This window comes from Vanessa cardui, chromosome 18 (assembly GCF_905220365.1).
Source record: "Vanessa cardui chromosome 18, ilVanCard2.1, whole genome shotgun sequence".
NCBI classification, from domain to species: Eukaryota; Metazoa; Arthropoda; class Insecta; order Lepidoptera; family Nymphalidae; genus Vanessa; species Vanessa cardui.
Genome location: NC_061140.1, coordinates 3,554,209 through 3,576,933, shown reverse-complemented (window position 1 = coordinate 3,576,933; position 22,725 = coordinate 3,554,209). Strand labels below are relative to the sequence as shown.

General features: G+C 32.0%; 3 protein-coding genes across 3 annotated transcripts; 1 reads left to right on the top strand and 2 right to left on the bottom strand.

Moving 5' to 3' along the window:
• Positions 1 to 607: 607 nt before the first annotated feature.
• LOC124537541 (protein sneaky) lies at positions 608 to 6,972 on the top strand. Its single transcript, XM_047114416.1, has 11 exons — positions 608 to 848; positions 961 to 1,080; positions 1,177 to 1,348; positions 2,315 to 2,455; positions 2,925 to 3,171; positions 3,332 to 3,457; positions 3,533 to 3,784; positions 4,066 to 4,281; positions 5,116 to 5,321; positions 6,246 to 6,517; positions 6,809 to 6,972. Exons 1-11 carry the CDS (start codon positions 608 to 610, stop codon positions 6,970 to 6,972), a joined length of 2,157 nt encoding a protein of 718 aa, XP_046970372.1.
• Positions 6,973 to 7,096: 124 nt separating this feature from the next.
• Positions 7,097 to 8,830, bottom strand: LOC124537468. Its single transcript, XM_047114324.1, has 5 exons — positions 8,647 to 8,830; positions 8,339 to 8,448; positions 7,840 to 7,985; positions 7,339 to 7,453; positions 7,097 to 7,231 (listed from the first exon to the last, which is right to left on the bottom strand). The coding sequence occupies exons 1-5, from the start codon at positions 8,753 to 8,755 to the stop codon at positions 7,097 to 7,099; spliced, it is 615 nt and encodes a 204-aa protein (XP_046970280.1). The 5' UTR covers positions 8,756 to 8,830.
• A 445-nt stretch (positions 8,831 to 9,275) lies between these two features.
• On the bottom strand, positions 9,276 to 22,506 carry LOC124537266 (protein wech). The gene is made up of 2 exons (XM_047114044.1): positions 22,167 to 22,506; positions 9,276 to 16,404 (listed from the first exon to the last, which is right to left on the bottom strand). The coding sequence occupies exon 2, from the start codon at positions 16,375 to 16,377 to the stop codon at positions 14,041 to 14,043; it is 2,337 nt and encodes a 778-aa protein (XP_046970000.1). The 5' UTR covers positions 16,378 to 16,404; positions 22,167 to 22,506; the 3' UTR covers positions 9,276 to 14,040.
• Between the last annotated feature and the right edge of the window lie 219 nt (positions 22,507 to 22,725).

Below are 22,725 nucleotides of genomic sequence, written 5' to 3'. Positions count from 1 at the left end.
TAATTGAAATAAATGTTTAACTCGATACAGTTTTGTTTTATTATTGGAGTGTATGTTTAACATATATTGGTCATAGTTCTAGTAATGAGTAGTTTAGTTTACTATTAAGTGTGATTATGATATTCATAAAACGTTTAGTAGTCTCATAAATGTACTAAATGATTTTATGATAAAAAGTTCAAGATATAATTCGTTGTCATTTATAATAGTTTTGAATCAAATTATCCATATTATGTCTAAATAGCCCTTAAAGTAATATTACTATGAATAGGCTTGGTTCTTAATAATTATAGAAAAAAACAATTATTAGTTACGGATTGCCGAAATCAAATGGTGATGAGACACAAAACTTAGAGGTTGTCATAGAGGTTATATGTGGTGGAACATATTGCCCGTATAGACTCACAGAGTACGATATAGAAATACATCTTATATTTTACTTGTGTTTATTAACCAAATATAATATTTGCTTATCGAATGTAACTAAATAAGATATTTTTTAGAAGTCTAAGAAAAAATAAACGGAGCATAAATAAGCATATTTGACAATTTATTTTTAATGTCAAATTAAAGTAATATTAAAATTATTCTAATTGCTATTGAAAATATGAAGAAATCGCTATTCGAGAAACTAGGAATATACTTATTATATATAATTCGTATATATTGTCCTCTGTTACATTTGATAATATTCTCAGAATATCATGAAAAAAGAATATTAAAAGTTTTATTAGGTTTTATTGTGGGTTTCTGTGTGGGACAACTTTACTTCAACTTGTTTTTAAAGGACATACCTTTTCTAAATGACGTCGGTTTTATTTTAGGTATAATCGTAAGCGTAATTCTAGGTAAGTCAATACAAAAATAAGTGCAGAAGTTATTACTTTTACTTACTTGCCGTAATTGTGTAATTTAACAGTCTTCTTTAAATTATAACTAAGAAATATCCCTATTTTTCAGGCGTATCGATAGCAGTATCAGTACAGGTTCGTTGTATTTCGTTCTTGTTATTACCCATGTACTGTGGAAAGGCTGGTCGTGGTATTTTGAAGGCTATCGTACTGACATACGTCGTTGCTGGTATGCTAGCCGTAATTTGGTATCATGTATAACCTTGATCGCCAGACTAATCTTAATATCGAAAACTGAACTGATGTTAATTCTGTTTTGCATTAGGACCGATAACAAACATGGGTTTAAACGCAAAAGAAGTGGTACGAGTTTTCGCTTGCACAACTGAGCTGTCTTATAATCTTTCTAAACATATTTATGCCCAAAGCTACCTTCCATTAAACAAAGCTTTGCTGGATTTTACCAACGAGATTGTTCAGATAAAGGAAAATATCAGGTTTTTAAGAAATTAAATATTTTGCAGTAAGTTTTATTAGTGTACTTGGCTATGAAGGAAAACAATATAAGGATTTTTTCCGCCTATGTGAGGCATAAGCACAGTGCAATAGAGTAGTAGCAAAGCTTTTTAATGGTTGCAGTGGCGTAGCTATCGTAGGGCCAGGTGGTGCGGTGCACCAGGGCCTCGGAGTTCAGGGGACTCTCTAAGCTAAACCTTAATATTCTGAAGCTAGAAAATCACGCCCATGTACACAAGATTTCTTATTTGATATCTGTAATTTTAAAGAGTAAATATTAATGTTGTCTTAAATTTTCGCGATTATTACACATTTAAATAAAACTATAACTAGTTTTGAAGGGATAGGGTAGACCTACCTAGACCTACCTACCCGTGACCACGAACCATGTATAGTGCTCGAAACGTCGGGATGTCAAAAATAATATACGCGATTCAAATCCGTTTTATTTAAATGGGTAATTATTAGTTAAAGAGGGATGGGAAAGAGGGGGTGAGGGCCTGATTCCTTTTCTATGCACCGGGGCTCTTCCTCACCTAGCTACGCTACTGAATGGTTGCCGAATAATTATTTTCAAATTCATTTATGTCAAGTTTAGCATGTACATATTTAGTGGCGAATTTATATACAGGCTGGCGAACTTCTGCTTCGGTTTTAACAATGAGTCACCCTAACTAAAGGCACAAGGGACAATTATCTTGCTTCTCATTGTGGGTGGCACCTCGGAAATATAACGAATGGTTAAAAAAATAGGTTGCTAATGTTTATGGGTAATGGTAACTTTAAAGTGGCCCACTCGCGCGTATAATTATCGATGCTTAATTTTTTAATATTTGCAAACCTTAATTTAATATTTAACTTGGCAACTATATAATTATTAAATTAGTAGGTATATAATTATATACCATGTATGTTATCTATATTGATATGTAGTTAATTTCCTTTAGATCCATTCGTGATGTTATATCTCCAATTGATTATGAAATTAAAGGTTTTGTTGGATTGCAACAGATGAAAAATGAAAATTATTTTACAGACACTCTATTTGACATCGTTCATGATACTGACGAAGTAACAAAAATATTCCAGTTCGTATATTCTGTAACAATACATACGTAGTACTTTTCTGTATTAACTAACAATAAGGTACATTATTTTATCTACAAAACTACATATTCGAATGAAGCATTACGATAAAATGTTTTTTTTTTCAAACGCGTATGGAATAGATTCAAATAAGAATATGCATTTCAAAGCTTGGTTTGCATATTCTTGAGGAGATAATGTTTAACCTATCTTAATTCTTTTTATGGCGTTTTATCTTTAGCAAAAAATTTAATGAACATTAATATTATCTAGTAAATTCGCGTTACTCAGTTTCATAAGGGTCTATCCTTATAGAAATAAGATAAGAAAAAAAGTCGGTATATTTTGTACCAGTACCATTGCTTTAACAGAATCCGCCTACCTAAATATTTATTCATTTATGCCCAAATGCAAAAAGATAATCATAGATATAAATATAATTATAACAAAATATTGAACTCTATCAACTAGGTTGAACCAGTCAACTGAAGAGATGAATCCATATATGATGTTATATATCGAAAAGATGGAATTACGTTGTGAAAATCAACTTTCTCATACAGTTACGATGTGCATGGATATATTTGCGTCAGCCTACGAAACATGCAGTAGGAATGTACCGTCTCACGCTGTTATACTCTGCTGGCCGTTGATGTTGCCTCATATATGTGATGTGAAACGTTCAATTAGAAGTGATATTTGTAACTTCAAGAATCAGGTTAAATTATTTAAATGTTTACATTGACAGATACGCCCGTTAGGTCCAGTAAGGGTAATACCAACTTAGCTATTATGTAGAAGAAATTCGCACACTGTACTTATTTAAAGCAAACATTATTTACCATACCTTTACATAAATAGTATTAGTTTGTTGTCAGATAGACTCTGGTCTTGGAGAAGGCTACACTTACCTGAAGTTAGCTAAAAGAGAATTGACTACGAATTTAGACACGATTAAATTGCAGCACAAAATCCATTACGAACGGAAGCTTTACGACATTCAGGTCTAATTTTATTTATTATTTGTTTTGGGATTAATCGAATTGTGATACAAATAAAATATAAGTGATAAGTTTTAGGATGCCAAGGAGACTGGGGAACGTGTACTTCACGCATTTGCAGAAAAATACACCATTTTGAAGTTCGTCAATATCTCGGTGTACATTTTTTTAGCTCTCCTGTTTCTACGTATTCCAATAGCTTCAGCAAACTATCATGATTTATATCTTACTTGCATTGACTACGACAATGTTTACATTACTGATTATTTTAAAAGAATCGATGAGAAACGATGTATAAAAAATAAAGTCAACATTTTGCCTTTGAAAAAGGTATCTATTAATCTTGTACCTACCTGTAATTTCCTAAAGTTAAGTAAAGTAGAAAACTTCAATAGCTCGTTGGTAAATCTTAATCCTGATGAATCTATACACATGCCGAAGGGATTAGTAGTAATATCAATAGTAAATTAATGCACATTAAAAAATCAGCTATATTTGTAACTGAAAATGAAGATTGTTTTTTTCCTTACGAACAGATAGGCGGAAAATTCTTTAAAAATTTAATTGTAAAATCAAGTGCGATTATAATTTTATGCATTAAATACTCTTAGATGGAACGGAACAGATATATAGATGTTCACTCAACATCCTACATACCGTCAGAGCGAAACAAGCTCTTGACGCAAATTCTGAAAGTAATGCTCGAGGCGGTTACCGCTACCACCTTTGTGATGTTAGACAGACTATTTTATGAAGCGCTGGAAGTTGTGCGGCAGCATGCGTTAGAAGAAAGTGCAACATTGAATGTGCAAGATATTGCAATTCAGGTATTTATTTACAAGGATGTATAGGTTTATAATATTAAAAAAAACAACCTGTACTTATATACTTACCTACTAATAACATAAATCTGGTAGTAACTCTATCCTGTCCCATATATATATTTATTGCATCGCTTTTTTGTTTTGTTTTTTTTTACTTCCTTTTAATTAAGATTGAAATAATTTTCTAATTAGGTTAAGATGTTGATTGTTTTCTTTTAGTGCATGCTGTGTTCTTCTATAAGTAATTGTGACACTTAGAACAGAATGTTATTTTTGTTATATTTTATTATTATAAACAGTGTACAAATTGTTGAAGAACCAAATAAAATAAATAAAATAAATAAAATAAAAATAAAAAAAATCTGTTAGTCTGTTACACTTTCACTGAGCTAAACCGAATTAAATAACTATGCAGCTTCAATCTATATTGGATATTGGTAACTTTATTGCACTTGAGACCTAATCTAATCCCTAAATCTCTTAAAATGCGAGCAATCCGCGGACTAAAACTAATTATTTATTTATTATTAATTAATTAATTATTAATGATAATAAATTATGATATACAGTGCAATGTTAATGTTAACGAATTCCTCGATTTAACAAATTCTTCATAATTAAAGAAAATACATACAGTAATTTGATGAAAATGTGGTATCATTTATTAGTAGAAGTGCTTCGCTGTAACAAGACGAGTACCTACGTAATGTTGAGATGATTTTTTTACCTCTTTATAACGAATTTCAGTTCAACGAATTACTTCATATAACGAATATTTACTTGTTTTCCCTTCCGATTTGTTATATCGAGGTTACATTGAATTTTCTCAAATATCAGGTTGAAGGAAAAGGGCCTTTGTCTTCTATGCTGCGGAAACTCCTAAGAGAGTTTAACATAAATAAATGCAACAAAATGGTTTCAAATGACGCCTGCGTTCCCCGGCCTCGAGCTATGCCTTCGATTTATTATTTTAAAATTTATGGAGGATATCTGTGGATTCTACTGTTGCTATACATTAATCCATTTACGCTGAGATTGCGGAGGTTAGATTGTTTTTATTAAATTACGTACTTATCTACGTAACAATCAGTTAACTTTTATTAAATTTTACATATCATTAATAGATTTGAAATAAATATTTATACCTTTTTCATATATCACAAATGTAATGTATCTAAATCCCTAGTCTCTCTTCAGTCAAGATTTTCGCGTCAAGGTAAATACCTACTACCTAAATGAGTAAGAGTTGTTTACAAAGTCAAGTCCATTTGCCATCGTACCTAAATTATTCTTCAAAAGAAATTCATGAATAAAATTGTTTTTTTTTACTCAAGTAATCGCTTTCCTATGTGTAGATGTTTTGGAGATGAATATCGTCAACGTGCTCCATTAAGGCTTAAAAATTTCGACCGATTTGTTTCCTTTGCCAACTAGCACGAAATTAATTATATACGCAAATGAAGCAGTTCGATCTGACCGGAATTGAACCCGTAACCTTCAGTTATTCTAAAATTGAGATATTTCGGCTCCCAAAAGCCGTTTCACTTTTCCAAAAAGTATACAATTTGGACTTCTATTTGGATAATTTTTTTTTGTGATGGTAGGTGGTCACCGTCACCCATAGACAATGAAGCTGTAAGAAATATTAACTATTCCTTATATCGTCAATGTGCCACCAACCTTGGGAACTAAGATGTTATGTCCCTTGTGCCTGTAGTTACACTGGCTAACTCCCCTTCAAACCGGAACACAACAATACTGAGTACTGTTATTTGGCGGTAGAATAACTGATGAGTGGGTGGTACCTACCCAGACGGGCTTGCACAAAGCCCTACCCCCAAGTAAAAAACATATAATATAACATTAATCTCCTTGGCTTTTTTTCTTGCTCTTGTAAATAGGTACCTAACTACAGGTACATAAGTTTTATTTATTTATATTATCCCCTCAAAGCACAATTATTTTAGACTGATCTGCAGTTACTTTTACTACAAACGAGAAAAGGAACGCGTATTACACCTTTACAACGACATACTTAAAAAACGTCTGAGAATGCAGAAAACTCTACGCAAGAAAGCCGTACAGGCAGTTCGCGCCCATTATCTTTCAGGCGAGAACTTACTTAGTATGAGAATGAGATATCCTCAATTGTTGGGCTGGCTTGGAAAGTTATCAGTGGCCAGGATGAAGTGTTTGATTTGTGAGGAAACTGAACCGAAATACGCCAGTCATAAACAAAGTTAGTTATCTTGCCTTTATAAGATATCAGTTGCACTGCACTGATATCTGTGTTACTTTAAGAAAGATCAGTTATTCATTGAAGTATTGCTAATCATGATCGACTTCAAATAACATTTTATACAAAAATATTAAAACACAATCTAAAAAACTGATCTAATTTTCAGGCATTTATTGTATTTTATATTTCCATTGCAAACCAATGTATATTTAAATGCGTAGTAAAAAAATATATTGATGATATGGTAAACATGTAGCTCATGTGAATGTCATTTATTTTTTCCGTCAATAGCTTCAATTGAAGTGTGGCACTCTTGTATAAGTACTAGATGTCCATTCGTGTATTGCAATGAGTGCTGGATGGAAGTTGGTTCACAATGTCTCGCCTGCGATCCCGCGCTAGCTGAGCTGAGCGATGTGGATTCCCTTAGCGATAACAACCCTCCACGATATTAATTCCAAACAAAAGAACAACGACATCACTATTTGTTGGAAATGTATTAAAAATAAATGTTACCAATTATTATTTTTTTATTTATTAAAAAATTAAATTACAATATATACATAACTATGTTTTGTTTTAAAATAATCCGTATTCGAGTTGTTCGCCAACCGTCAAGTTGCTTACGAATTGAATGTTGTCAGCAACTTCGTTACACAGACGAGCTAATCCCGTCAAATTGCCGTTTTCTTGTGGACTAAAGTTGTACACCAACTACGAAGAAACCAAGTCATTATCTAACATTTCAATCAGATAAATATAAAATTACCCAAAAACAAAATTAGAAACGACTCTACGCAGTTATTTAATAACATAATTACCGACAAAAAATCGTCGTAAGTAATCCAACCGTCATTGTCAGCGTCAGCCTCTTTAAATTTTTCTTTTCGAGTTTCCATTGACGTTTCATCTCCTAAGCTTTCTAATACTGCAGAACTGGACAATATATAAGGACAAATAATTATTTCATATATGGGAGTCGTTGGTTCAATTCACCATAATGGAATCAAACTAATATTAAACATGCCAAAATATTTCTTTATATCTGTTTGTTATCTGTTACCTGGTTTACTAACCACATATGTATGTTAAATAAAGATCTGATTTTGAAAATGTTATATTTAAATCTTACCACTTTTAGCTATCACAAAATTACTTTAAATTAATCAGCACAAATGGGAAATTAAAAATTTTTGGGAAGGCAAATTTGGACAAATAAAATTAAACTTGTGAAATAGAAATTTCACAATAAAGAGTTGTCTATAGTATTTTTAGTAATTATAATATTCCAATCAGTAATAAAGTCCATCTACTGAACTAACAAATCGTCAAATCCAAGCATTCCGTTAGATTGATTGTCAAAGAGAAGAAATAGGCTGTGAAGATTCGCGATGGTGACCTCATTCCAGCCTGGGAACCGTCGCACTACCTTCTGCATACTCCAACGCCGATCCTGTTCTTTCATTTCCTTAACATAGATATTTTATTAAAAGATAACTTGTAATATTCGGCCAACGTTGTTCCTTATGTGTACAAAAAATAAATTACGACCTGAGTACAAATAGTTTTTGTAATTTTTAAGATACATTTTTAGAGAGATTTGAGTCTGTGCAATCGTAATAAAAAATCCAAAGGATATATTTAAATTAAACTCGGCCGAAAAGATATATGATAGAGTGATTTTAACCCCCAAACAGTATTTAAGCTAAAGTACATAAAGTCAATATTTAGCAATCCGTGGTTTTTATATAATTGTAACATGTTTATGAGCGGCATGGAACACTTAACCTTTAACATCTTAGTATATAATGTTCGACATACTTGATTATACTGTCTCTGCTCCGCCAATCTCTTGTAGAACTGATCCACTAGCCTATCGTAGTCCGTCATAACAACCTTATGCACATCTGATACTTTCCTCTGTGGTTCTCCTGTTTCAAACTTTTATGTTTTTATACACTGCTACTTGTTAGTTGATAACATTACCTTTAGTATAATATCAGCTACTTATATCATTGCACTTTTTATAGTATTTTTGTACGGGATATTTAATAAGAATAACCTAATATATAAATTCGTTTATTAATCAAAAGTTGATAACATTAGGTTATGTATTAAGTCACAATTACCTGTCGCCGTAAAATCTTCCTGCCTATAAAAACAAATTGGCTTTCTCTTAACAGGATATTCAAAAAATCTACCTAAACTTGATACAACAGCACTCACTTGTTGACCCATTATTGCTACGTTAATTATATTAGTTTTTGATATTCGATCTCTCAATTACTTCATCACACGTCACAACAGTGTCATATTGAGTTATTGCAAAATGTTTACTGTTTATAAAACGACAGTTGGTTCGAAAACTGAAGTATTTTTTTTAATTGACATTTTGCATATTACAGCAAGTTTCAATGCAAGGTCATTTTAAGAATTTAATTTTTACTTAGGACGCTTGTAATAGGTTATACTACCTACTTTAATTTTTTTATACATTTTTTTTTACTAGTGTACTGAGGGGCTTTGATGCTACAGCAATCTTTGTAGCCTCAAATTTTAACTGTAAACGTTTACTCAAAAGTCAAGAAAATATATTTATTTCATTAATGCTTGCAGTTTATTACTTAAGAAAATAAATATCTCAGGAATTCTTTTTATGTGAGGATGCAGGAAATATTTTGTAAATAAAACACCATTTTCTATCAATCACTTGATTAATTTTTCATACAAAATTCCATTAAAAATTTCAAAAAATTCATGACATATATAGCGTCATGCACAATTGATAAGATTATAAGAATCAAAGTAATGATTATTACCGAAAGGTTAAAAAATAATGTAAATGAAATATGGTAGGCAGTAAATTATTCTAAATTAAAATATAGGAACATTTATAAAATATCAGTCTTCTTTCAACAATATTACAGGAGCGTAACATAAGATATAGATATAAAAAGAAAAAAGACTGTTGTCGACTTTTACACAACAGAAACTGTTTTAATTTTACATATTTTAAACAAAAAAATTTAGCCTTCAGGATATTTGGACGCTATAAGTAAAGAAGAAAAGTTCAGTTCGTAAGATATCTGCTTAATCTAGTAGACAACAGACTTCTAAAGCGGTGATTAGACCACCGTCTCATTAATTCCAATCAGTCTTTAATGTATTACGAGTGAGGTAGATACGGTTACTTAAACTTTGAACACAACTATCCACCAACGTGAGATGTCATTACTGACACGCTATTAGTCTATTCCTTTATTTCATTGCAATTATATTATTCTCCCATTTTTGTGTATCTCATATTATGCTTTTAAAATGTATAAAATTTTAACTCAGAATTCGTTTTATTAATTTTGTTGTCGAAAGAATTGCGTCAGTAATGGCCTCCGCACGCTGGCCCCGCGTAAAGTTCGAGACGCAGACACGTCTGACTTTACGGGGAATTATATAAAAATACTACTACATACTTAGTTATACTTCATACAAGAATACATACATCTCCCCTTCAAATATTATTTTTATAATTCTGATATTACATTGTATAATAATTAATTACATATTATCATTTTGATATCCTAATATTTTAATATGATTCCAACAACACTTCGTCAATATTATTTGTTTGGATTATACACACGTACATATACATTTTAATGGATATTTCATAGAATACAATTACAATTAAAGTGTACCATTTTGTTACATGAAAGGAGAGATGTATGTTATAATTACTCTAAGACTAACACAACACAAGCGCCTAGTTAACATTAAAAATAGCACAATAAGAATGGCTGAAATACAATTTTCTAGAATCTCATATTATTACTATTATGCAGTTTTTATATTGCGTCTCACCCACGACCGTGCAGGTACCCTTACTTTTTTACAAGGAAGCAGCTGAAATTCTCCTTATCGGTTTACAATATATCAAACGTCAAAAAACTCGTACAAAAATTACCATCACGCTACAATATTAAGTTCTCAATTTTATTGTATCTATCACAAAACTACAATTTTACTGCTAGCACCTAGCAGCTTTCACATAGTACATCGTTTACTTGCGATCAAATCTCTTGACTTCTCGATTATATCAAACAGTTCGCTGAAATATTTCGGCTCACTTTTATAAAGTGGGAAACGTGTCAAAGTGGCTACCTATTGCGGATTGCGATTGCAAATGACAAACCTTGTCTCAAATAGGTGACGACGTAATACCTCGTGAAGCGATGGTCTTTGAGCGAGCACACCGTAGGTAACCACTCTAAAGCGTAGAAGTTAAATCCACCAAACCAAGTAACAAAATAAATCTAAGAAACATAACCAAATCATACCGAATTAAATGCGGTTCCCGATTAAGTAAATATTCAAGCCGCTTAGAGCCAACTTAGAAATAGAAGAGAGCCCATGCTATTATCCCTTACAGCTGATGAAATGACAGAAAATATAGTGAAATGAATTACGAAACCTTTTAGATGATTTTCTCATCAGGTTAACTTGGTACTATTTAGGTATTGTATGGAACAATAAGTCGAGTGCATTACGGATAGAGTCGAGACCACATTGCTGTCATGTCATCAGAGAGTTGTAGGCGGATGTCGAAGAGGGCTTTTTATATTCACAATGTTATAAGACTGGTAACATTCTAGTTGATAAGTCAAATGATCTGGCATTCGAAAGGAGTTTGCTTTGCAACCACCCTAAATTTATAATGTTATACAAAATATTGACTGAGATTCCGTCATTCTTTAAAAAAAAAACGTCGATTCGATTGGACTTTAAGATAATTTTGAAAAAAATCTATAATAAAAATGCATTTTATGCAACACATTATTTTAAAAATAATATAATACTTTATAATGGCACTGAAAAAAAATAACTTTAAAATTTAATATCGATAATGAAATGAAAAGAAATTTGATAAATACTTCGGTATGCGGAAAATACAATTCGTGTAAATTCTGTAATTGACAGTCAAGACGCTAAAAACTGCACGAATTTTTAATTTTTCGATTAAATCTCCTATTCCGTTCTTTCTATCAAATAATTTTGAAGCCTCCTTATCGCATAACTTCAAACCTAAACTATATTTATCTAAAACACGGCGATTAATTTAGACAATAGTAGTGAATTTGTTATTATGTAGAGACAATCAAATTCTACGGAAATACAGCGCCAAGCAAATAATCGCACGATAAATAATTCCAGTCAAACTTACACTAAACTTCAAACAATAATTTTCCTATTTTAGTTGATAACTATTTTATTAATTTAACTCAGACTATATCTGCAGTCGTTAAAATCAGTTCATTTCACTACACTAACTTTATGATAGAAAATTTTTGTTTGAAGTGACACGATTTAAATCTAAATAATATCACTTACAATAAAGGAGATAGTTTTTTCAGTAACTAACACTAGTCTAAACCTAAGTACAATATGTTTGAAATGTTAATCTATCGGTATTTTATACTAATCGTCAATTATGCTTTATTGGAATAACATTGCTTTCGTGGCATAATGTACATGCTATGTGCATAAATGTCGTGTAAACGGTTAACCAAGATTGTCATATGTTGAAGACTCGACTAATTTAATATAATATTTGATTACATGTTTGAAGCAGTTACTTTATCAAAGATTATATCTGTTGAGAGCGAGCTTATCGTTGATATACAAGTTAAAACTTTGGTAATTTCAAATAAAGAACGAACGTGGTATATGCTAATATTCACGTGATAGTGATACTTGTGCCTTAGATCTATACTAATTTATTAATAGCGATTTTTAATTAAAGCATCCCGCGAGGAAGTATCCTGGGACCGTAAGTTTATATATTCTTTGTTAGTGAAACTTTTATGATATCTGAGTAATGGTGCGTAATGCGTATACTATATATAATTGCTTGTGTACAACATATGACGTTTCGTGAATGCTAACTACATATATACCATAGATCGTAAGCAAGACTGCAACGTGAGTAAAAACTACATCACGCAATTAAACTAGACAATAAGAGGCTATCCGAACCGCTCGATCCGAACACATTAGTCTAAACCTATATTAAAATTATTGAACACATATTGACTGAACACAGTGTATTAAATCTAATACGAACGACTCACACGCCGATAGGTTTCAAAAATAGACTATATACGTTAATTTTGAAGAAACAATTTCGCTAAAAATATTTGGACTAACAAAAATTTTGACAGTATACAAACACGTTATTCGCTAATTGAAAATCAATCATTTTGTAGAAGAATATCTATAAATTAGCTAATTTAAACAACGAGTGCGTCAACGTGACTTATATTACTTAAAGTTTACATAAGTAGAAGTTACTATGGTATAAGATCTTACAATTAGCTAGTGATTACTTTATTTATCGACTATAGCACTATATCCAGGAATACCATAAGCAGTTCACATTATTATCTTTATGGAAAAATAAGTCAATTTATTTAAAAGCTGTCGAGTTCTACGAATCAATAACAAAAGAAAACTAACTAAATGCACAACTAAATAAAATCACGCATACAAATTTGATGCGTCAAAAAATATTTCGATTTCATTATATTGCCAATAAAGTCATCATAAAAAATAATAATATAATAATACCTATGTTTTGGTAATAAAGAATTGCATTAACATAACGCGTCGATCCGTAACACCTGCCCGCCCGCTTCGGAACCACGTCTTTCAGACAGTCTTCTAAAGTCAGTCTCCAAGTTTTATTGCAATAATTTCTTAGTTCAGTTATCTCATTACATTCCCACTCATCAACCTCATACAAAATAAAAAAAATAATCTAAACGGAGCAAAGAGCTACAAACGCAACTAATCCATCTAAAATCATGGCGTAGATTCGCCGCCATTAGTAAAATATAATATACAGTACCTAAATTAATATGCAAAATAACTTAATATAAAATACGTATTAACGTGTGCATTAATTATTTAACCAAGTTAAAAAAAGCAAAAGTAACATTTTGGAAAAAAAATACTTTTCAAGTTAATTTTAAATTATCTCACATAAAAACATCTTTTAAATCACAATGTGATCTTTTATCTATAATAGAAGCTTTATATTCTTTGATTATGCAATGCATAAAATTTATGTCAGTCAAAATTAGGATAACTGTGGATATCTTTATGTATAAAAAATTTAAAATATAAAACCTATAATCATAAAATACTTTGATGAGAACCGGTCGAAACTGTTGCTTTACTAAACACTGCAAACAAAGTTTGGTCTCTAAAGACTAGTCCCATGCAGAACTGAAATCAAAAATATATGGTAACGAAAGTTTTTAAAGAATTTAAGGTAAAATTATTTGCTCGTAACATATTATTATGAAAAAAACAAAAGTTCTCCCCACAAGCTAAGCTCGTTTCTGATTTCCCAAACATTAATAATAAAATTGGCACATTATGAAAGTAATCACAAATTAAACAAAACAAAAATAAAGTTAATAGACCTGAGGTCTATATCGTTAGTTTCACTCAGATTTTTCCAATAATTAATATACTTTGATGTATTGCTTGCCGTGGGATGTAATATCGCGGGCGGTGTCAGGCAAGGTCTCGAACAATACAACAAGAAACCCCTCTGGAGTGAGAGCTACGTCGCTTGGACGATCTTTGTCGTCTAGTCCAGGGCTTTTCAGATCTACAGCCCATAAAATACGCAACTCTGATGTAAAAACAAGTACACGATGATTCTTCGAATCGGCTACAATTATACGACCATCGTCATCTGTTACGATTCCAGATGGGCGATTAAGCTCACCGATACCCGAACCCTCTCTACCTACACAATGAAGAACCTTTGATAGTGTTGGGTCTACCATTAACAAACGATGATTCTCAAAATCAGACACTATGATATTTCCTGATGTCGTGAAACACACACCTCTCGGAGTAGTTGGACCTTTCAACATTTTGGCAGGATTAGCTCCTTCGAAAACAAATTTGGTTATATATGTACCATCACTGGTAAATAGTTGAATGCGATGATTACGAGTATCGGTCACTACAATATTACCTAATGTATTAACAGCGACGTCCCATGGGTATTGGAACTGACCACACTCTTTGCCGAAGGAACCAAACTTTAGGATAAAGTTACCTGAAGATGTAAATATCTGAACTCTGTGATTGTCTTTATCGATGACTATTATACGCCCGTATGTGTCTGTCGTTATACCAGCCGGAAGGTCAAATTCTCCAGGGCCAGTTCCTTTAGATCCAAACATTGTTCGAAACTCGCCACGACTATTGAATATCTGTATGCGGTTATTTCTTCTATCTGCAACTATTATATTTCCTTCTCTATCTACACACAAGCCCCAGGGCCTGGACACTTGACCTTCATCTTGACCTTCTCGCCCAAAAGAAAACATTGGAACTCCAGATACTGGACTTCGAGTAGGCTTCACAGACACCGACATCCAGTATCCAGGTATCGCTTGTCCAATGCCGCGTGCTGAGTTAGAGTCCATAGCTATACTCGTAGAGATACTATGATCGTAATAATTTGTTGATCTTGTATGGCTATTGGTGTAATCGGGTAACGATCGTAGGCTATTAGTAGCTGGCATTTGATAAGATAAAGGAGTAAACGTTTGAGCTGATTGTAATGAATGGAGCAGCGACTGTCGCGACTGCAGGGAAGAGGACGAGCTTAAAGAGTGCAATGAATTTGCAGGAGCAGATTGAACATCACATTGCCTTTTTATTTGATCGACTAAATCATAATTTGGCGGTATAAACATAATGCGCTCTTCCGTGACATACATATTTTTAAACATACAAGAAAAGTAATCAACTTGTGCTCTTCCTTTTTCTTTGGCCATAAACAAATCAATACCCTCAGAATCCATGCTGCGCACTAGAGTTTCATTGGTGTGTGCTAAGCCAGCGAGAATACCGCGAAGTGTATTCATGTGGTCGGTTAACTCATTCATCTTAGCTTGACGCATTTTTTCTACCTTATCTAACAAATACTTTTCGCGGTCTTCAATTGCCTGCGCGAAGCAACGCATAGCTTTGCGAATTTTCATATTAGCCTCTGCAGTTTCCTTCTCGTAGGCTTTCGACATTGCTACTGCACGGTCTATTGCAGTTTTGATAGCCTTCGTTCCAGTTTTTGTGTCTTCTATTGCTCTAAAAACTCCAATTCTACACATATCAAGCGCACCTTTTATAGGTGAATAGCAGTGATCTTTATGTACCCATAAAGTACACTCTTGGCATATAAAAATGATACAGGCTTCGCAGTAATATCTAACAGGATCTCCGTGGAGCTCACAGTACATTACTTCTTTATCATTCGTGACCGAGTTCGGTCGAGCACCGATGGGTGATATTTGGTGAATGGGTAGCAGAGTGTGCTCCCTTAGTTGGCAGTCAGAAGTTACTTTGTGACAGCATTCATGACAGAAGAGATCGTTACATTCAAGGCATCGTGTGGTTGGAGTGCGTTCTTCGCAGCGGAAACATGTTATCGAGACTGATGACGACGTCCCGGGAGATCCGCTAGAATTATCTTCTTTAGAATGATTTTGGTGGTTATTATTGGAAACAGTATTGTACTCACGCATGTTTGGCGCAGTAGCGTTCTGTAACGAGCTACACGATGGAAGAGCCCAGATATCGTAGGGTATGGTAGACGTCGCGGTAGTGGACGCGGTGGGCTGGAGGTTTGGCGGCTTGTTGATGGTATCGAAGAGATTGCAGAGGAGATGCGACATCGCCATGGGGTCCTCTTGGTCGGCGGGGTTCGCACCGGTCGCAGAACTAGAGGTAGCCGGCAAACTCGCGGCGAGTGACTGCGTCATATTTGCGAACGACGTCATTTTGACGCTCACATCAAGTCATTAGATCTGAAAAAATTGAGAAATATTGCTTGAAAACACTTAACAAAACAATTCATTGGATATTAAATATATATATATAAAGTGTGTGCACTTGCAATCGTTTCAAACATTCATTAAATTAACACTTGATAATTGATAATAACACGATATTTTATTTATAAATTGTATTTATTTCACTGACAATATTTACAAAATAGACTTTGATCATTTATTCGATAGAGTGAATCAACAGTATATAAGTATACATAATAACATAATTTTATCAAATCAACCTTATATTTTGTAATTGATAAAAAAATAAACGTTGTAAAGAATGTCAATTGAACAGTACTCAGTTTAATTTAGCATTTTCTTGTAGAAAGAATCGTGTAACAGACTTATTTTTGTTCCTCGTTAGTCGTAATATTAGTGCGTCTACATCGCTAGTAAATCTATTTGTAGTATCACTACAGTAGCTCACGAGAGCGGACACGAAAACATTACTAAACATAATAGACGCGTTAGAAAAACATTGCACTGCATATTTTAATAGTGAATAGGGAAGGCAAATTATTATTATTTTTTTTAAAACTTTTCAACTTACATTTAAAACAACAACATAGCACCACAGAACTTATCACAACTTATATTATTTTTATTCACAAAAAATCACATTTAAAATATAAACAGCTGAAGAAATATATCGAGTGTAACACGGATGCACCGATCTGGTGTAATGTTGCACTAGTAATAGGGGGATGCTTCAAATGGTGCAGTTTGCGAAAAAAATCTATCCCAAAAACTTTTGTGCTCTCCCTACTACTAACCCTCGTGTTAGTAGGTAAGGAACGTAGAGCGGGACAGAGCGATTATACTATTGTGCGTGCGAGAAAGTTCTACGATACGGCACATTCCAAAATTTTCCATAATTTAGATAAAAGAGGTTCGCTATGATTAGGGTTGGTGCACGTTTATTGTATTATTTATACATCGTTTGATGTATTGTGCATACTCGCCGTTTAGGATCATAGCCAAATTAAACTGTTACTTATAAGTTTAGACTAATATCCATATTAAATTAGATAAAATAGACAAAGTTCAAAACAAAATTCTATGCTCATGCAATACGCTGATATGTGAAAGGATATTCTTAACTGCACGCGAGGTGAACACTCTTGTTTATCACAAAAGTGATGTCAGCAATGACTTTGCATTACAAATGAATGTCAACCCTAACGTGTTAAAATCGGTATTGAGTGGCATTATTGTGTGTGCGTAGGTGTGGGAAAGAGACAGAGGAATTTCTTTATTGAGATGCTGTATTTCGGGCGTAGAGACGCGGTGGGAGCACATGGCGCTCATGACCTTGGGAGGCGAGCGTGTTTGAGGCAGGTCCGGGACCCTCCGCCATCTTGCCGCGCCCCCGCCTTGTGCCGATCGCGTAGGGTGACGAAAATCGATGCTTTCCCTAGCTGCCCTTATATCCCGAAGGGCGAAACCACGGATTCATATCCCTTCTACATTATAACGATATCTGAATATTGTATTCCTGGCGCAAATCCTATTTAAAACAATGTTGAGAACTTACTACGATGCTCTGTGCCATTCCTATCATAAGTCTTAAGTACGAAAATATAAATATAACGACAAAAAAAAAACATTGAAAACTGTGCACCTATTTCACAATTGTTGTTATTACCTGTTGTAATGTAGAGGGCATTGAAATAGTAAATAGTAAATATTCTAACAGGTAGCGCGCATTGTACCGATTCGCCGAAGGAATCCTAAACCCGTTTTTTTCTCTAAGGGCGAAAATATGTGAACCAGCTTGCAATTGTTGTTGTTAACTCAGGGGGCAAAAAGTATCAAGATATATGTAATCGATTTTAAGCTAGAAAAAATATTTTAACTTAGGATTTACCTCTCCTTAACAATTTAAAATGTAATAATTATAATTTTGTTTAAATTATAATACATATTCAGATAACTACGTACTACCTATTTTATGTTAATTCGATCATAACTAAGTTATATAAGCATCATCGTAAAAGAACTTGTAGATTTTTACGGATTCGTTTTGTACTGTATTTGTAACAGTTTGGGTAAGTATTCATATTATTTTAAGAAAAACCTTTGTTTTATGACAAGTTAAAATTCGTTGATAAAAAAAAAACAACATTACGAACGCACATCCTGTGAGGTTGAATGAATATTTTGTTGGCATGTCAATAAGGTTCAAAACACTCTAATCATTTACGCTAGTTGTGTTTATGACGCACCTAGAAAGCAGCGGCTGTAAAACGTATAAAAGAAGATTTTGTTACTATTTGAATGCTATTGTTTCACAACAATTTCGAACATAAGCCGTCACCGTTATAGAATGTAAAGAACATATTAAACAACGTTAAAACAATATTACTTTTATTGTAACTGGGCATTCGCAGGTAAAATTATTAATGAACCTCTTGGATTTGGTACAAAAACATCTTTTAGTCATCGACCAAGTTCAAATAGTTACCATGTTATAAATACATAGTGTGTCCGTCATTCAGCGTTTGTTGGGTTATATTAATATATTTAACTTGTTATAAATAAGAATGGCCACATTATCTGTCGGGTTGGTTGTAGTAAGTAGTAACCTGACACCAGCGGGCACAATACCGGTGGAACCGGCTGGAAAAGAAAATTACTTACGAGCTTCTTTTATATATTATTAATACGATATGGAAATAGCATTGCTTCACGGCATTAAGGAAACTTTAATGAATTCAGCTTCTCATTTTAATTACATTGACTCTTTATAAGTTTGATCTTGATAAAAGGCGAAGTCGATGAAATTTTCGTATCGTACCAAATATTAAAGCCTTTCGAATGATACAGCCCTATTTAGAAATCGAAATTTCTTATAAGTTAGTTATTTAAAATTATTATATTATTTATAGTACAAATTTGTTTTACTCGACAGCGTTTTCCATTGGAACTAGTGTTTCAATTATTTTAAACGAGAGATTTTGGACATTACTTCTCAGAAAATAATATTATTAAAAAAACACATATTATATAAAGTTATTACGACATAATAAAAATAGATAATTTAAATGTATATATCTAAAAGAAAACTTGATTCCGTTAAAAAATATTATTAACATGGAATTCTGAAGAGGTGAATAATTCTAAGGCCAATAGAGGTACCTAAAAAAAATTAAGCAATCACCATTCAGCGAAACATAAATATTTTATTTATCAACGTGGACTCAATATGTACGGCTATGTAATCCATGTACCCCAAGCTTTAAAGATCGCATGCGCCAACTACTAAGCCAGTGAGCCCCTTCAACATTACGGTCCAAATAAATATTACATCCAGCGATCAAACGGCTAGTTCGACATATACGTTGTCGTATTTATAAAATGATATAAATCGTTTCTATATTATTTTTAGTTTAGTGTTTGCTATTGAAGAAGCTTATCTGTTCGCTGATCGCATTTGAAACATCTCGATCTCGTAATGTTCTGAATTGATTCAAATATATTTTTGAGACATGCATCTGTTACTCCAAAATATTTAAAAAATACTCGCAACTTGAAGCTGCTAGAGTAACATCTCGTATGTTCCTTACGTATTGGTTTTGGACGATAAATACTTTATTTTCTATTTTTAAAAGATGCTTTTATAGTTTTAAAAATGAATCAAATGAAACACACTTATGTTAAAGGAAAAATAGTATGAATAAAATGGTTAACAAAAAAAATTATAGTCACCGGTTTTAATAATATTATTTTTTATATATTAATATTATTAACTAAAAAAAATTTATAATCAAAATACCAACGCTTAGATAAGGTAATCAAAAGGGGAACTATTTTTACGTTTTCGTAAAAATCGATATTTCGTGCAACACTATCACACCAAACTTATCCACAGTGGTTTGAAAGCCAAATCTTGTTCTGGAAAAACAAAATGGTTGACAACCCTATAGTACAGTATGGTCATTGTTTACTTTCATGATGAATATTCAATTATAGATTAGACAAGCAAAACTATTGGCAGACATTGTTTGTCAACAACTTTGATATACCAAGCAAGACCTTCTTGAAATGTGATGTATTTTTGGTAAAGTTTCATGTTTATTGTCTAATAATTTTTTTTTTTCACAAAAGGAACACTAAAAATGTGTTCTCAATAAATAATTTGGGTATTAAGATTAATGTTCTGCCAGTGATCAAAATTTGTCTTTGTTGAAAGAAAATTTCTAGCATGTTGTGAAAGTTTATCTTTTCAACACTTATTAGCTTTTTTTATTAATTTGTTTGATGACTGTCACTGTTTGATACAAACAAACAAAAAAAATTATCAGTAACTATAGATGTAGGCAATGTTGAAAAATATTAATAAGCCCTAATTCCCTCACCTATCTGGCGAATACACAACACAATTACTGCTGATCGGCATATAAATAAATATTAGATAGGAAACATCCAAACCAGTTTCCATAAAGTCCTAATGTACTTAAATATTTTACACAAATAACATTATATTAATCAGATTATCTGTAGCCTAAATAATAAAAAATCCTGCGAGATTATTGTTTTTATCAAAACATTTGTAGTTCATTTTTTTAAATTGCAATTGCAATTCTGTCTGTTGAAAATGTGAACATGAAACAATTGTTATAAATGAATAACAAGTAATTCAATTACATATTTTTCATAAACCAATGTTCCAACATATTATGAAGAATATACAGAAGAAAATACTTTAATTTAATTTCTGCTCACATTTGTTTGAAAGTAAAAATAACTTCCTGTTAAAATATTGTTATCACACTCTATATTAAACTTGAAAAAAACATAAATAATGTTAGCATAGGTACTTGTTTATGTATTTTGTTTCATAATTTCACAAGCAAAAAATTACTTTGGAAACTAGGTAGTTAGTTTCATTGTGACTTTAGAGAAAAAAAAATCTTACCATTTCACCAAATTTATTACCCTTGTCTGGTAATTAATACATTAATCAATAAAAAGTTAATCTATATATATTAATGATGGGTTTAATAATAATATACAATATTCAGAAGTTGTTTTTTTGTGTACCAAAAGTAGTGTTGTCATTACACAATTTTTTTTTTTCATATATTCTCTTTATGTTACTCAGTCCTCTAGGCAGAACAATTTTAATTCTTTGACAGTGTTTCAGATACCTTTAACATTTGTATATGGACTACTTTTATCAATGAATTCATTGTTTGCAAATGTGTTTACTGAAGCAATATAAAGTAAAGAACAAAGGGTGTGTTATGTATACTATATAATAATACTTTAATTATTCTTGAGTTAATTATATGTTACTAATATATTAAAATGCTTATTAGTTCTATTATTCAAGCAAAAAGTTTTTACTCAATAAAATTATATAGCATGTATATGAGTTTTACCAATAAATGTATTTTTTTTTCTGATTAGTTCAGCCTCTATAAAAGCAAGTATTTAAGCCACAAATGCATTTTGACCTCTCATTAGTCAGTGAATTAACATATTTTTAAGCGAAGAAAAATCGAATGTAGAAATCGAAAAATCGAAATGGGCATAAATAATGCATTTGCAAGTCAAATATAATAATACCTGTAAGGGTATGCCATAGAATGTAATAAACAATATGATAATACTATGCCGATAAGGTATTCCAGTGTCTTCCTGTTTGTCTCCGAGATCTCTACATAATGGATGTTCAAGGGACGGTGAATCACAAATTATGATAACTAATTATATACGTCTTTTATACTCACCAATATTAATCCAAAAATTCTGAAGGAGGAATACAGAATCACAAGCAAACGTACATTTTACGCATCACAATATATAAGCAACATAAAGGTCCATTTAAAATAAAAAAGATACGACCAGCCACAATAATTATTTACGAAAATATGACCGACGATGCAGGTAGATTGCACTAAGTTAGCTATGCTAAAAGTGCTCAAATTAAGAGTCCGTCTTTGACTTCAATGTTATTATTGCACTAGTTAAAAATACTGATAATCATCGCGATAAATTGATTAATATTTCGCAATAATCGTACATTTATTTATTATTATCATAAAACACCACGAAAACAACAGCGGTGAATGAACGATCAATTGATTTAAAAATAAACTCATTGTCTATAGAAATGTATCAACAATACAGATAATGAAATAACTAAAGAAATTGAAGTAATATTTTAAAAACATTGAGTAACCTCATTTTAAAATATAAATATATATTTGAAAGTAATACTACAATTTAATTTTTTTACAGGGAACAAATTTTATTTAGTTTATAGGCGAGGATAAATTTAGTACATTA

Bases quoted from the DNA above. Each gene is read 5' to 3' on its own strand.
- LOC124537541 (XM_047114416.1), top strand. From the start codon at position 608: ATGAAGAAATCGCTATTCGAGAAACTAGGAATATACTTATTATATATA. The intron at 3,172-3,331 runs GTTAAATTATTT...GTTTGTTGTCAG, and splicing joins TTTGTAACTTCAAGAATCAG to ATAGACTCTGGTCTTGGAGA. The intron at 4,282-5,115 runs GTATTTATTTAC...CTCAAATATCAG, and splicing joins TGCAAGATATTGCAATTCAG to GTTGAAGGAAAAGGGCCTTT.
- LOC124537468 (XM_047114324.1), bottom strand. From the start codon at position 8,755: ATGGGTCAACAAGTGAGTGCTGTTGTATCAAGTTTAGGTAGATTTTTT. The intron at 8,449-8,646 runs GTAATTGTGACT...AGTTTGAAACAG, and splicing joins GGAAGATTTTACGGCGACAG to GAGAACCACAGAGGAAAGTA. The intron at 7,232-7,338 runs GTAATTATGTTA...GTTTCTTCGTAG, and splicing joins CTTACGACGATTTTTTGTCG to TTGGTGTACAACTTTAGTCC.
- LOC124537266 (XM_047114044.1), bottom strand. From the start codon at position 16,377: ATGACGTCGTTCGCAAATATGACGCAGTCACTCGCCGCGAGTTTGCCG.